Source organism: Athene cunicularia, assembly GCF_003259725.1.
Source record: "Athene cunicularia isolate RWA chromosome 7 unlocalized genomic scaffold, athCun1 chr7_part2, whole genome shotgun sequence".
Classification (NCBI taxonomy): domain Eukaryota; kingdom Metazoa; phylum Chordata; class Aves; order Strigiformes; family Strigidae; genus Athene; species Athene cunicularia.
The window spans coordinates 193,100-209,092 of NW_020799108.1; the positions used below are offsets into that span (position 1 = coordinate 193,100).

General features: G+C 39.3%; 1 protein-coding gene across 8 annotated transcripts in view; it reads right to left on the reverse strand.

Moving 5' to 3' along the window:
• The window catches only part of ZNF385B (zinc finger protein 385B), a 176,968-nt gene that overhangs the window by 49,821 nt on the left and 111,154 nt on the right, over window positions 1–15,993 (reverse strand). For 7 of the 8 annotated variants that reach the window (XM_026853316.1, XM_026853315.1, XM_026853317.1 and 4 more), the window contains one exon: window positions 8,866–8,996. The exons of the other annotated variant lie outside the window; for it this stretch is intronic. In XM_026853316.1, the coding sequence (XP_026709117.1) occupies window positions 8,866–8,996 (131 nt within the window). The remainder of the gene's footprint in view (window positions 1–8,865; window positions 8,997–15,993) is intronic. 8 annotated transcript variants of the gene reach the window in all.

The following is a 15,993-nucleotide window of genomic DNA, read 5'->3' on the forward strand; positions in this document are numbered from 1 at the left end:
CTGGTCTCAGTTTCTTATAAGACTTATTCTCAAGTGAGGATATAAATACATAAAAGGACTGTGTTTGTAATGTGAACAACGGATTTAACCCTTATGGTACAAAAATGTCAACTTTCCTGCTCCAGACAAGATTGGAGATTTTTGTGGGTGAAATAAAGAAACAGAAAGCTGCTGAAAACGTTCTGGGATAAAAGAAAATTCCCTCCTGAGCAAATGGAGAATGAGGAAAAAAGCAAGTATCTGAGGTTTAATGCTTCTTTATTTATCGTAAAGTAAACCCGCTTTAAGTAATCAACAGCAGCTTTTTTAATGCAACAAGATTCCTCCTCTACCATAGTACAAGACATTGTTTCTGTAAGATGAATTTTTAGGACCATGACAGACCAAACCTCAGAAAAAGAACAAAGTCAAGTACAAACCCAATAGTTAAACTAATACTCAAGGAATATGACAATTTCCCTTCCCTTCGGGGCTTTGCTGGCTCATAAATGTAACTGTACATGACTCCCTTCACCTGAGCATCGTATTATTAATTTGCAAAAAGGAAATAAAAATGCTTAGAGCCTCACGAAAAGGCTGAAAGGTCTAAATAACACGTTTACGATGCTTCAAAACATTCTGATGGAAGATGCTATACAATTCTATTTATTTATTAAGGCTGCAGTTATTTAGAACACTCAGCTGTATTCAGCTAAACAAAAAACCACTACCAAAACCATCTTGCCTCCAGATCCCACAAAAAAATAAAAACATACTACAGTTTGAGACTTGCTGAAAATCAGACCAATAACATACTCTGAGAGCAAAGCTGTTCTTGTTACACTACCTATTACCATCTGGCAGTAAAATAATATGAACAAGTAAAACAATATGAAAAATTACCTTTCAGTAGAATCCTGCCAAAATACTCAAGCCTAGGAGTTAGTAGTCAGAAAAGCAGTTTAGGTAACATGAGGGGTAAACAAGATTCCTGATTTTTGCTTTCATCTTTGAGATGGTCCTTTTCTTCTTAAGGGTCTGCTCTAAGTTTTGCTGACAATTTTCCTGCTCCCAGCATGGTCCAGAACATCAACAACACAAAGATGAAGGGTATCCCATTATGTATATTTGCATTGCCTCTACAGTTCTGAACTGTGCAAGGAGTTGTTAGGGACAAATTTGTGGCCTTGGTTAATTCTGTGAACAGGAGAGAATAAAGACACAAGAAGCCTAGTCTTCTGAAATGAAGTAATATAATTATCTTTCACATACTGAAAAAATATCAAAAAGGAGGATAAATTATATCTACATATATACATTTGAATATAAATATATAAAACAGCTAAATATGAGAAGCAAATCAGAACCAAGAACTGCATAAATATGTTAGCTGACAGCTGTCACCTAACTCTTTGCAATAAGGAATAAAATGTTTTCTTCATTTAAAAGTCAGTAATGATGTTTCTGTCTTAGGTTTGGGGTTTTTTGATTAGACCACACCCTACACGAACAGCCTTTAACATGGTTTTGATTCAAAAGAGCTGTATTTAGATGTGAATCTTTAAAGGAACATTCCATTTCTAATTAAACCTGTTGTGAAACACTGTAGTATCAAAGTCTGCTGGTTGGTGTGGGTTTTTTTTTGTTGTTGTTGTTTTGGTGGGGGGTTTTTCTTTCAATCTAAGTAAATGAGACACAAAGCAAGGTAGAAGCTTGTCTCTTCTAACAAATACATGAGCTCTGGTAGTTGCAATGAGCTGGTCAGAGCTTCAAACCTGTTCTCATTGGTTTTCAGGTGTGCTAAAGAAAGACAGGTTTCACACCATGACTTTAAATTGCCATACAGTACTTTTAAGTTGTCATAAAATTGACTGTATCTAGATTAACAGACCGGTAGCTATACTCATATTCAGAAAGAAAGAGTACAATAAAAATTAATTCTTAGTACATGCTTGTAATTCATTCATTAATAATTACTGTAGCAATTCTTAGTTTCTCACCGACCAATATGAGGAGGGAAGAAAAGCCAGACATACAGCCAGGATGCTGCAAAAGCAGCCACTTCTGTATTCATCAGATACATGGAGAATTAGATTTATCTAAAGGTGCTCTAGAATGTTGCTTAGGACAAGTCTTATAATTAGGAACTAGCAAAACCTTTATAAGCACAATGGTGCAACACACATACCTTGTTTGTCTTAAACTACAATTCTGTGACTGCTTGCTTTGAGGGGAGACGTTTTCCTCACAGTATTTGCAAAACATCCTTCAGTGATCTAATGGCTAAAATATTTATGGCTAACAACCCTCTCCCTTTAACCAGCTTCTTTATGTCATGAACATACTACTAACTTGAGAAGAAAGCAATTCAATGAAGACAAAGGCTTCTCAGATTTTCCCTATGCTGACCAGGAAAAGAAATTAATACTGCTGAAGTGCTGGAGGCACTAACTTCCACCTTTCTGTAAAGACAGAAACACATAGACAAGAAACACATTTTCTGGAAGACTCAGCAAACAGTAGGATTTGTATGCAGAAACTGTATTTCTTTTATAGAATTAGGCTTCTGACCTAATTACTTGTATGCACAGTAATGGATGTATCGCAGCACTTTAGGACTTATGTTTCAGAAACCTCACTGCGGCTGCCGAGCCCCTGAGAAGCGGTAGGGAAAGGCTACGGCACCTGGTGACTTCTGTTTCTCACCAGTGCGTGTCAGTGCACTTTGTCCTTTGAGACAGGGTTTCCTATCTGGCTGCTGATCTGGGAACTGAGCGGAGGAAGCTCATCCATTCAATTCCTGTTAGAGAAAATACAAAGCAAGATAAAACTTCAAACAATAATTAACATTTGAAGAGATTCTCCCTTAAAGCTCATCCGTATTATTTTAAGTAAGGTATTTTCCTGAGAATATTATGTATTAAAGACTAGAAACACGTCAAAAAAGTACTTATTTAGGCTCATCAATTTTACATAGTTGCTCTTTGAAGAGATTCTTGACAGGAACTAAGGAACCTGCATCTTGATGTTAAAATACCACAAACCATAAAAGCTTCAGACTGATTGACAACTCCCTGCTTTTGGCAGCATTTTTTTTTTTTTCCCCTATATCTAACTCTGTATCTCACCAGGTGTTTGCTTCAAGCTCAATCTTTTTTGAAAGTTTCAGCTGAAATGGCTCAAGTATTTTTGTGGGAAAAATATACCACCTTAAATAAGCATTTTTCAGGACTTCCAAAGGCTGAGAAGAATTCTTCCAGAAACTGCTACCACTGTTAAAAGAGATCTCTGCTGGTTTGCATCAAAGCCACAGAAAGACAAGGAGGAATTCCTGGCTTGGTACAAAAAGCCTAAAGACACAAAGAAAATGGACTACAGGAAACTGAAAAGAGTCAGACATGGAGGGTTATAAAGGGGCTTTCCAGCCAAGTACTGTGAGAGGAGAGAGTCAGAGGAGAAAGCAAAGACTAGTCACAGAGCAGAGGTCTGTGTTGCCAGAATTTGGGCTTTATTATGTGGTTCCTGAACCTCTGTTTTCCTCACCTCTAAGTATCTGTGAAAACACCTATTATTCTTTTTATTCCCTTTATAAAAGGTAACAGGCGGATTCCTCATGTTGTAGTTTGGATGATTCTGGCTATGGCTTGGAAAACACAAACTACTATACCCATAATAATTAAAAATGAAATAGGAATGTTTTTAAGAGCTTGACACAGGAATAGAAGGCAAACCTGAACTGCCTTTTGTGCTGCATGACTACAAAAAAAGGATATAAAATGTCTCTAAGAAAGAAATCTTGCCGTTACTTGATTAAAAAACCAACCAACAAAAAACCTCAAACAAAATACCCAGCTACTCCAAAAAAACACCTCTCCGTCTAAGTTAATTGCTTAAATTTGCTTTCTGTGCTGTTAATGGATGTAATGTACAGCTCCTACAAAACTTCACCTGCTCTCTGGAGCAGTGTTTCAGAGAGAGGAGCGGAGCAGGTCACCTCCCTCCAGCACTTCACAAAAGGGAAAAGGGAAATCAGTGCACGTGGACAGGCTACGTAAAGAGGACTGTAGATAAGGGGTTGGCAACATCCAGTTGACTGCATCTGTAATTTGCTCCTCCTATATACAATCCTGAGCTCCAGAGCCTACTTTGGCACTGTAGCAGGGTGTTAAGTGGCTGAATTCAGACCCTGCTAAGGAAAGAGAACGCTCCCGCGCCACAGAGCCATGCCAAATGCAGAAGAGGCACTTGGCGCAGAAGGGCGCGTGAAGCCGGTGGTATGAGTGCCCTGCATGCTTATCTGCAGACCTCTGCTTCTGCCTTGGCTGATTACTGGGCCCTTCAAATGAGAACTAGATAGGTAGCAAATAAAAACGAGGGACATAATAGAAAAGGCAGAAGAGGAAAGAGCAAATTAGTCCCTCCCAGTAGTTGTCTTGGGGGTAGGCCAGGGAAACTTAGTACAGGCAGGGATATTGCTGGAGAAGAGACAGAGATTTCTAAGTTACTAGTCAGCTTGTCTTTCCTTTCCTGTAGCCCATTCCAGCTGGCTCACCTTCACTGGCAGATGTAAAATACTTCTGGTCCACTTTGCAAGGGGACTGAGGGAATTCTAATATAAAGAATCAGCATAAGCCTACTCGAAGAGAAATAGACACTAAAGCAGTAAGTAGGCCACATTAACCCGTGTGTCCTCTAAAATATGAAGGTATGAACCAGCATTTAGAAACCAATCATGGGCTAGTTAGATGGAAAACATTTCACTAACGTGAAAGCTGTAAGAGATGCTATAATCTTTGATTACCCCCGAGGCCCTAACAAACTCAGAAGGAAGCATATGAATTGCTGATCATTTTCTATGATGATAGAATCTTTCTCAGATTCTGCTGATACTGCTTTTGTGCAGACTGATCAGTCCCTGGCTGTACCGCTTCAACTAAATTTGAATCATGTAGTGCTGCTCCCACTTCAGGACAAGGTAGGTCATGGTAGAGTCCTGAGATTTTTTTTTCTGAGGAGTATACATCCTTTATAGGGAGATGTAGACTGATCATTAAGTTTGCCTCACAAGATGAATCCTGGATTTCAGCCACTTTGGCACATGCATCATGATAACCTTTCACGATGTGATCACAAAGCATCCTTTTTTCATTCAGTACACAAGATGAGTGACATGAGACAAAGAATCAGGGAGGTGTAGAGAAGGAATAATACCGAAGGTGAAGCTGTGTGGTAGAAGCCAGGGAGTATAAAATTCAAGATTACATTATAATAAACACAGAATGAGGACCACAGTAATCTTAGCTTTGATTTCTACTGACTTTACGCACTTGACTTTGAAGTCTTACAGATCTTTAAACATAATCAATATGCAAGATGTTGCATGCTAAGGAATCATTAGTCATTTTAGTGTGCTAAAAAAAGAGCTCTGCTTAAACGATACTATTTTGTACAGCATGGGTTCCAAATTGGAGGTACCAATTCCGTAAGTTCCCATAATGCTGTCTCCAATTCTACTACAGACAAGAACATTTTAATTAATACCAGCCGAGAATTTGATTCAAACTATGTGTTTCAGACAGAGGGGTACGAGTAACTGAGCAAGAGCTTTTAGAACTTGATGCCAGGACAAACATGATGTCACCTTTGGATCCACTGCTGCAGCACTTCTGAGAGAGGGTTTGTCTTTCTGTGCAGCAATTCAGGTTCAGGCTGTGACAGTCTGATCATGCCTGTCCTGTTCTGACCAAACTATTTGCCAGTGCTGAGAAAAGACCAGGAAAGAAGAGAGCACCTATTCTGCAATATTTCTCTGTTTGGAATCCTTCATTCTGCTCTTAGAAGATCCCTTTCTGGCTGATCTGTTGAAACAAAAAGGCATCCTTACTGAGGAATAAAGACATGTATGAAAGGAGTTAGTGCAACCATTCCCCAATTAATTTTTCCTTTATAACAATAACCAAGTTCTACGGAACAAAGACATTTAATCGTGGTGTGAATCAGTAAGTACTATACATATGTGCACAGCATTTTTAGTATTAACATTTTTAGAAGAAACAGAGGGGAGGCGTTTTAAACTAAATCACACAATTCCATCAAGAAAATAGGATATATTTGGGGTAGGTATTTCTTTTAAAAAAAATCATGGTCTGCTCAGTGCCTCATTTGGAAATACCCCATGTGGAGAGAAGCATGTGATCAGAAAACTTTCACAAATGAAATGGGAACACTGGTATTTCATCTGGAGCATCACAGATGTTTTCAGAATTGAAAATGTCAAAGTTAACTGTGGAAGAAAGGGTTTACCCCAGATTTTAAATGTATTTCCATAAATAAGAAAAGTTCTTTTGGAAACACTGTAGAGGGTGTTCCTTTAAACATGTTTGTAGTTAATATATTTTACCTTGTTTTTTCCTGCCCTGGTAGTTACTGTATCAAGCTCCTAAGCAAAATCTTTTCTTTTTTTAGGTCACTAGGCCACTGAAATTAAGTTACAAACCACCTCCTGCCAAGGTTTAGAAGTATGTTTCTCTACTGACTGCTATTGAAAATGAACAGGTGGATCCAAAGAAGTTTTCTCTTGAGACCACATTTCTTTTTGCCACCTTCAGCGAACACTTGGAAGCATGAACAGCAGCCCGGGCACATGCTGCAGGGTCTCCTCAGTCCTACTGAAGGCAAAGAGATTGAGTGCTGCACACTAGAGGTTTCACTGCCTACAATCCTTGAGAAGTCCTTGTGAGTGAAGTGCACAGATTTCTTAACTGATCCATAAGGCAAAAGATGTCTTTTTTGGTGGTAAGGGACAAAAAGCTTTTCCAATATTCTGTTTCTGCACAATATGAAAAATTAAGGCACTCTGGATGACACATACATTATGGGTCAGCTGGATTTAGCCTATACTCACTCGAACTTTTCTGGAAAAAGGCTTTTTACAAACTTTTATATACTCGCCCCCTCCCTTACAGTGAAAAACAAACAAACAAAAGATTGTATATACACAAACATAGAAATCTACATTTGCAAAGACTGTGCTAAGTTAGAAAGAAAGGAAACGCATGACAGCTGGCATTCACTGTGCCTGCCAGTAGATAACCATGAATGATTTAGTTTTCCAATGAGCTTTAAAGTCCATTGTAAAAGACTGTTAGGGAAAATCAATACCTGCAAGATAAATGGCAAAGCCTGTGAAATAGAGATAGAGTAGTACTGATCCACGGTTCCTCAAAAAAGAGAGTTTAAACATGTGGTGTCTGTGGTGCATAGCAGCATGATTTTATACAATTATCTAGACTTCCAAGGGAGGAAGTACACATTCAGTTGACAATATTTGCTGATTACGCCAGGCCTCTTATTTTTAATAAAACCCATAGATGTTTGGAGAAGAATGACAAGTGTGAAGGATAAACGTTCCACGAATAAGGCAAATGGTATATAACCCAGATAAATGTAAGCTAGTGTACGTAGGCAAAACCAGTCTAAAGATCCAAATTAATCTGTCTCTAAAGGCTACTGCAACTCAGAAATTCAATAATAACACCAGTAAGCAAGTGATGCTGGTTGACTCTACAGCTACAGCATCCCTAAAGAAAAGCTTCTCCAAGTCTTTATGTCTTCATGTTCTGTGAAAAAGCTCACCTATAAAACCAGTGCAACTGGAAAGCAGACAAATCAGTAACAAATAAAATTTCTGAATGTATTAGAAAGAGGATGGAAAATGCACACCATGCCTAGAAGGTGAGAATGACATGCTGCTTTCTTAAAATTGTATTGAGTTTTGGTCATGCACTTTAAACCTACCTGGATTTTTTTCTAACCTTCTATCTCTTTGTACACATGCACATGCGTGTATCCCCCCAATTTATACACATACACATCACCACATCTCCCTCATAAGTGCACAAGTTTCACAGATACATTTTGTAATGATTTAGTAATATTTGCTACTGTTTATAATATGCACTGGGCTGCTGACATTTGAAAGAAACTGGCTGATATGTTACCTCATAACCATCCCACAGCACCTTGTGCTGTAGCACAGGTCTGTCAGCAAGATGTATTTGCAATTCATGAAGAAAAAATATGCTCCTGCTGTTTTAACTTCAGACAGAAGGTGAGTTTGCAAAAGGAAACACTTGGCAGTGGTTCAGCTGATCGCTGTCTGGCGATGGCAACACTGCTTCCCCTTCCATCCCCCCCACAATTACAGTGACAAGTACGATGCTGTACAGTTCAGGCAACGGTCACGTACAAACAGATCGTACTCGCTGACTTGGCAGAAATGACCCAGAGCAATTTCTTTCCTGTTGCTATTAGCTTACTATTTGGCAACTTGTTCCATGCTAAATTACCTCCACACATGGAAACCTGAGTGGCAACATGCAAAATATTGGTTTTGGTGTTCTCAATGCATTTAAGGTAATAATTAAACAAATGATGAAGTCTGATAGCAAGCCAGCAATTTGATAACATTCAGAACCATTTTATGAGCTGTTACAGAAGCAGGAGCTACAGAAAAGGAGTGGTTTTGTTATTGCTGCTCTGAGAAACGTGGAGAAGTATAGAAGCATTGTGCATTATTTTGTCTTTTTTTTTTTTTTTTTTTTTTCAGGTTCACATTTTTCACATTGGCTGGCTGCTCTCTTAGACTTTTATTGTTATAATACAGAATTAACAAGACCCTCCAGTTGCTTCACTTAGCTTAGTTAGAAGGTCGGGTACCAGTCTGAGCCTTTCACACAAGGGAATGGCAACCACCACAGCACAGACAAAAAGGGTTCTCTAGAATTGTGTCAGCAATGCACTGTTTTAAGGCAGCTTCAACCATGGGTATTAGAACCAGCTTGGAAAGCATACATTGAAACTAAATGTGGAAACACCTTTACTTACTGTGTTAAAATTTGGGAAGAATCCAACAGCAGAACTGCTGTCCACAGGGAAGGACATAAAGGGTTTGATATCCAGGGAAGGCTGCATCATCAAGGTAGGTGTGCGCACAAGGGTGGGAAGTGTAGTAGCCCCTGCCAAGAGCAAACAAAACCAGGAATTCATAGTATTCTCCTTTCCACATCACACACAATATAGCTGACACAATCGCCAAGAAAAAATAATACAGAGAGGTAATAAAGTGTCTCTGTAGGAGTTAATATCATTAAAAGAAACCTATTTTCACACACTGCAGATGAGGCCATGGATACTCAGCCACTAAAGGGGAGACATATGGTATATAAATCACACTGGCAGGTAGAATAAATCCTTTCTAAAGCTGAAAAATTCTTCTGTGCCAAAAAGGCCAGGATGGGCATGCATGAAAGTCAGATGTTTTGCAATTCATGGTTGCCTATTAGATTAGCTAGCACAGACAATACACACGAGACGGAATCCAGAGGTTTGTTTCCAAACGGTGAGCTGCATGTTATTTTTTCCTCTTCTGACAGTAATTATCAGGTGCTGCACAAACAGCATTTCACCTAACATGTAAAAAAAATGCCTTCTATTTTACAGTGCAAGGCAAATATTAGAAAACTGTCAACTAAATAATCAGCACATATAAACAAACACAACTCCTTATATACAATGCAAAGTACCATTTTCTTAGTTGGAGCCCAGATCTTTCTCTCCAAACAAGATTTCTAGAAATCTGCATACTGAAATTCTTTCTGTATACCCCTTGAGAATCATTCCCCAGAAAGACCCCAAGGGAATGGGAAGGCACAGATGTCCAAATATTCATTTTTAACTAGTTATCTGCCCTATTCACACAATAGTGTGCCTAGTACACAGCCTCCAGCTATGCCTGTGGGAGTATCTTTTTCCTGAAATCATACAAAATAGATTTCAAATAAAATTTCCCTCATTGAATAAAACAAAACAAAACAAAACTTTAAAAAATCTCAATTTCTTTTTCCTGGGTTGAATAAATAATTCAGCACTGACTGGAGCAGGCACTGGAACACAAGTGTCCCACACCTCTAAAGGAGGGTGAGTCACACTCTGTCTCTCCTACCTCTGCCAGAATTTCTCCATAATTACCTCCTTCTCCCACTCACCCATGGCCAGCGCATCATCTAGAAGCATAACAGTGCTCTTAGGAGTTTCTCTGGTCTCAAGCAGAGCTTCACACAATACCTAAACTTTTTCTCATAGAAGTTATTTGACCATTTAAAATGTAGTCAGGAAGGGGGTGGGGGGGAAGGAGAAAAGTAAACAAATAATTTTCCCTCTCTTCTCCCATAAAATCAGATAATTTGCATCTATTTGCAAGATGCCAGGCAATGCATATGGGCTGCCTGAGTACCAGTCTTCCATTAAGGGATCTCCCTTTCTCCCTGTTAAGGACATGCAAAATTTAAGACAGAGTAAAAATTTTCCTCCTTTTCATCTCATCATCCTGCCGCCACAGACATAATTTCAAACCCATCTTATGCTATCCAAGAGGAAAGCTGAGTTCAGAAACCAGATGGGGCTGCATAGATTTTTTGGACGACCAAACACTTATAACTAGCCCTGAGCTCAAATTTTGTAGATGCTGGAGAGACAGTCATTTTGATCACAGCTGCACCACAGTAAACATTATATTATGGTCTAGAAGATGAATAGGAGGCTATATCTATTCTTTGTTTCTCCTACAAGAAAAGTGTGATGCTTGCACAAAGATGGGTCATTGACAACTATGGAGAGATATCTGTTGAACACCATCCCAACTGAGCTGCACAACCTGAAAGAAAAAAGATGCTTGAGACACTTTCCCAGAATATTTTCTCCCTTCTGCTACCCCAATACTTTCATAAATGTAAGGTTTATTTCTGCGTAAGCCCGTGAAACTCATTGACAGTTGTGCTTAATTAACTGTAAGTCAAAGCTTATTCAAGTGGAGTCACAAATGTCAAAAAACTAAAGGCTAACATGCCTATAGTTTCTTCTTCATATCCATAATGAAGAAAATGCATCAATAGGAAAGCAGCGTGTCAGAGGATTTATCCAAAGAAAATATCTTCAACTGCAAAAATGATTATTTCTACTAGTTGGTTTTGAAACAGTAGATTTACATAATTTGGATTTCAGAGTTGTATTCAGACAGCAGCTATCTTGTATTCAATTACCTAAAGCCCATAAAGTGCCATCATCAATCTAACTTCTACAAGTTTCTCTTTGAAGTTCATAAGCAATTATAGATCCATGAAGTTAAAAAAAGATGTCTTCTCTTTACATACACATACTTCAATGAAGCTATGCTTACATATTTTAACTAAATTTTACAGGGAAAAAAAAATATAACAGAATAGAGTTGTGACTGACATTTGAAAACAAAGTTAAGCTAGCCTTCTGACGCTGTCTTTAACCAAGGTATTGAAAAAATGTGCCCGGGAAGTTTTAAAAATTAAAAAATAATTAGCACCCTCCTGCAAACAATGCAATTTTCTTTGTACACCTTGGCTGAGCACAGATCAATTCATGCAACAAAGACATTTGAAGTCTGCCTACAGTTTTGCAGTCCAAGGTTTTTCTGCTGCCAGAGTAATATATGACCAGTAGACTCGAATACATTTGGAGTCTGTACAGAATAAAAACCATACACACCTACCAGGCTGATTAATGGAGGCATTAATAAGAAAAAACTTGTTCACTTCTGTTCACCAGTTTACTACTTAAACTATTGCAAATCAAATACCAGTGAAGCTGTTTGACTGAAGTTTGATTTTCAGACCCACCTTTGAAAGTCTCTGGAATAATGATCAGCTAAAGAAAACCTAAACTACAGGTAGAAACACTTCAGAACAAAATCATCAGATCAAACAGAACAGGGCATAGTTCTGAGCTAGCATTGTTCCCAAAGGTCAAACAGACTCTCACCACCACATCTGTATGCAGACCTGAGCTAAGCAGGAATACTGGCACAAGAATGATGTAGCTGACAAGCTTCATTATCTTCATAAATTTAACAGATGTTTACCATTTCATTAGCATTTTAATGATAAAGACAACTTACCGTGTCAAACACAGATTGTTTTAAACTACTTGTAAATCTTTAGCATAAATATAACTGACCTTTCTTGTAAATTCATTTGCTCATTTCAGCTTCATGATTTTTAAATGGTGTTTTACCTTCGTAACTTCAATTTTGACTCCCACAGCAGGAGTAACCTATGTACTGGAGATGCAAGCAGCAGTCAGACTTTGCCAAAAGGCACTGAACCTCACTGGTCCCTTTTACCCTTGTCTAAGAGGAGGAAAACAGGTTTTCATCTGAGCAGATGATCCAAAATCTCTCATTTTATTAAAAGCTTTTCTTCCTCCTACACATATTCATCCAAAAAACAAGTCCCTGTGTCGTTGGCGCTGCTCCCCTTTAGCCATATACAGATGTGGTTTCACACACACCAATGCACTGGGATGCTGATGTTTCTGTAAAAGTTGAAACGTTGTAATCTTTACTCAAATTTTGATCTGTCTCTAACAAAAAAGGCATGTAATGAATAGATTAAGCAGTGAAAGTGGTATCTTGGGGGAGAAACTAGAGAGTTTTGCACTGGTCACTCCTATGGCAAGATGAGTCTCAGGGGCCAGTGAGACAGCCTTCAGCCAGGTGCCACACAGGGGGCAGACAACATGGTGACTCGAGGAGTCTCTACCAACAACCCCCTGCAGCTCTTTTACGGTTTCACAGAAAAACTGCAGAAGCCAAGACTGGCAAGATTACAGCTTTGGCAGAAGCAAATCACAGCTAACTTTGGCCATGGTGAACAGACACTGCTCATCTTTTTCAAGTAAGAGCCATGTCAAGTTCAGTTCTAAGCACACAGTTTCTCCCTTTGTATCTCCCAAAAACTATATGTGAAAGTATTACTTTACAATTTTCTCCCTAAGTGCTTTTCTTTATCACTGACAAACACAAAAATAGAAGGTGTAATGTCTGCACATTAATTCCTCTGATTTGGGTCAATATTAGACCATTACATGAAAAACCCAATTCCATCACAGAACTTATTCATCTAAAAAACTCTGGGCCACAACCCCCAGCAGCGCTACAGGCTTGGGGAGGAGTGGCTGGAGAGCTGCCAGTCAGAGAGGGACCTGGGGGGGGATGATTGACAGCGGCTGAACAGGAGCCAGCAGTGTGTCCAGGTGACCAAGGAGGCCAATGGCATCCTGACTTGTGTCAGCAATAGCCTGGCCAGCAGGGACAGGGAAGTGATCTTGCCCCGTACTTGGCACTGGTGAGGCTGCACCTTGATCACTGTGTTCAGTTTTGGGCCCCTCACTACAAAAAGGCCATTGAATGACTCGAGCGTGTCCAGAGAAGGGCAACGGAGCTGGGGCAGGGTCTGGAGCACAGGTCTGCTGGGGAGTGGCTGAGGGAACTGGGGGGGTTTAGCCTGGAGAAGAGGAGGCTGAGGGGAGACCTCATCGCCCTCTACAGCTCCCTGAAAGGAGGGTGCAGAGAGCTGGGGATGAGTCTCTTTAGCCTAGTAGAAAGAGACAGGACAAGAGGGAATGGCCTCAAGTTGCTCCAGGGAAAGTTCAGACTAGATATTAGGAATGATTTCTTTACAGAAGGGGTTGTTGGGTGTGGGAATGGGCTGCCCAGGGAGGTGGTGGAGTCCCCATCCCTGGAGGTGTTCAGGAGTTGGGTCAACTTAGCACTTAAGGATATGCTGTAGTTGGGAACTGTCAGTGGTAGGTTAATGGTTGGACTAGATGATCATCAAGGTCCTTTCCAACCTAGATGATTCTGTGAAAACACATTTTGTGAACAATTTCAGCATACTTAAAGAAATTAATTACTTTCCAGACTTGAAAGCATGCTCTTCTGAAGTCTTCATTAAAGGCAACTATAGAGAAACCTAAAGCCATGCTCAAGTGTCTCCCCTTTTTCTATTATCTGAAGATATTACTACAATATTTAATCCTCTGATGCAAGGAAGCAGTCAACACTCAGAACAAGAGGAGTGGAAGAGTAACTTAAGTGCTATCAGGACTCAATAGAAGTATGAAGTTGACTAATTTCTGTGAACTGGACACTCTACATCCACCTCAGATTGCACGTGGCTGCCTTTGTTTTAATTTGTGTTTGTGCACAGTACTTGGGAAAACTTCAAAGGGACCTCGTTTGAGTTATTCACACCCACCACCACTTACGCATATTACATAGAGTTTTCAGTTTATGGGCAGGCTGCGCTGGCTTTTTCATCTCTGAATTATCTGACCGTTTTCAGCTATGAGCAACCTCTACTTTCTACACCAGTATTGAGTAGTCAGTCTCATCTGGCCAGGGCACAGTAGCAGTATAACTGATAGGATAGGTCAGTACTGGGCTTTCTTCTTCCCCGACCTTTTCAGCGCAGTGTTTTTCAGACACTGTTTAACCCAACAGTATCCCTTCAAAGGTAGATGAAAAGTTGTCCCTTTCATTTTGCCCACATTGGCTGAATTCGTAATGGACTGCAGCCACACTATGCACAGCCAGCCTGCCTTTAGACTTCACAGTCATCTTCATTTAAAGTATTTTACTTCAGAGCTCCAGAAGAGAGAACAGGCACGACATATTTTAAACAGCTCCGTGGAAGGATTCTGAGATAATTCTGCATGTGTCCATCTATGAGCTCTTTCTGGGACCCTACAGTTTCAGTACAGTTTATTAAGTTGTCAGTGGAAATTCTGAACATCGTCAGAAATATTTACTTCAGCATGTGGCTCAAAACACAGTTTCAGAAACAGAGGTAGTGCCTAGATTTTCATATTGAATAAAAATCTCTTCAGCTCTACCACCTATGCCTTGCCAAAAGCTAAAAAAAACCCCACCAAACACAACCACCACCACAAAACCCCCAACTTGTACAAGACACTTTCTTATATGCAGCTTTATGGGAAGATTGGCACAATGAAATTTTGTTTATAAAAAAACCCCACCTAACTACAGAAATAGACATCATTGAAAAATAGCTTTCTTCCTTTATATCTGATGCCCCCATTGCACATGCCCCAGATCTATCTGCTTTCACTACAGGGTTTTTTCCCCCCATAAATGAGGGTAAAAATCAACCACTTGCAAGTCACTACATCTTGTAGTTTAGGTATTTCTATGACATTAGCCCCTGAGATCTTTCCCAATACTTAAATAATAGTCTTATTTTCTTCTCAATATGATGAGTTCACAGGATTCTGAATTCTTTTAACTCTGTTTAGTTACAGTTATACATCGGTATTAGAGAATATCACGTGTTCCTGTTTATTGCTAAGATAAACCGATAGGAACAAGTTAAGTGCAAGTAAAATAATTCTGAGTTTCTGAACAGTAGGTGTTGATATCAAAATGCTTAAGGAAAAATCTATTCTAGAAGTATTCCATAAATAATACTCATGGAAGTAAACCTTAAGACATTTTTCCCCTCTTAAATAAAAAGCAATGTGAATAAATACAGCATTTTAGTAGATTTTCTTTCTCAGGATTCACTCAGAAGAACAAACATTGCTTCCTTATAATATAGTATTACGATAAATGAGACGATAACCATAGGGACTACAGTTCTGTCAAAAGTAAAGTAGTCAAGAAGAGATAAGACCATTACTTCAACAGATTTTCCCAAACGGCAAATTAACATGATCCTAAGAGATAACTCACTATCCAGGCAAGTTATTTTTAAAAATAACTTGAAGCAGCAAGCCCAGTATATATGAGACATGGCACTGGCAGCAGCTGACAATAGGAAAAATGCTAAGAACTTCTCTGCCCTCAGGGCACTGTACAAACTAACTCACTAATGAATGAGGATGCAGATCCTTTGGGAGTCGATATGTTTACCATCAGAGCTACTGATACACACACATCTTTTAAAACTTGGAGAGTGCACTGAATTCATACCTCTTAAACATTATTCACCTATCAGTGGAGCAGTCAGACCTTCCATCGAATTATGGATGGATTTAAAAAGCACAAACTGTACATACCTATCCAGGTTTGGGAACTAATATTGGGTAAATCCTCAAAAGATGTGTTTTTTTCAGAAGCCACAAGGA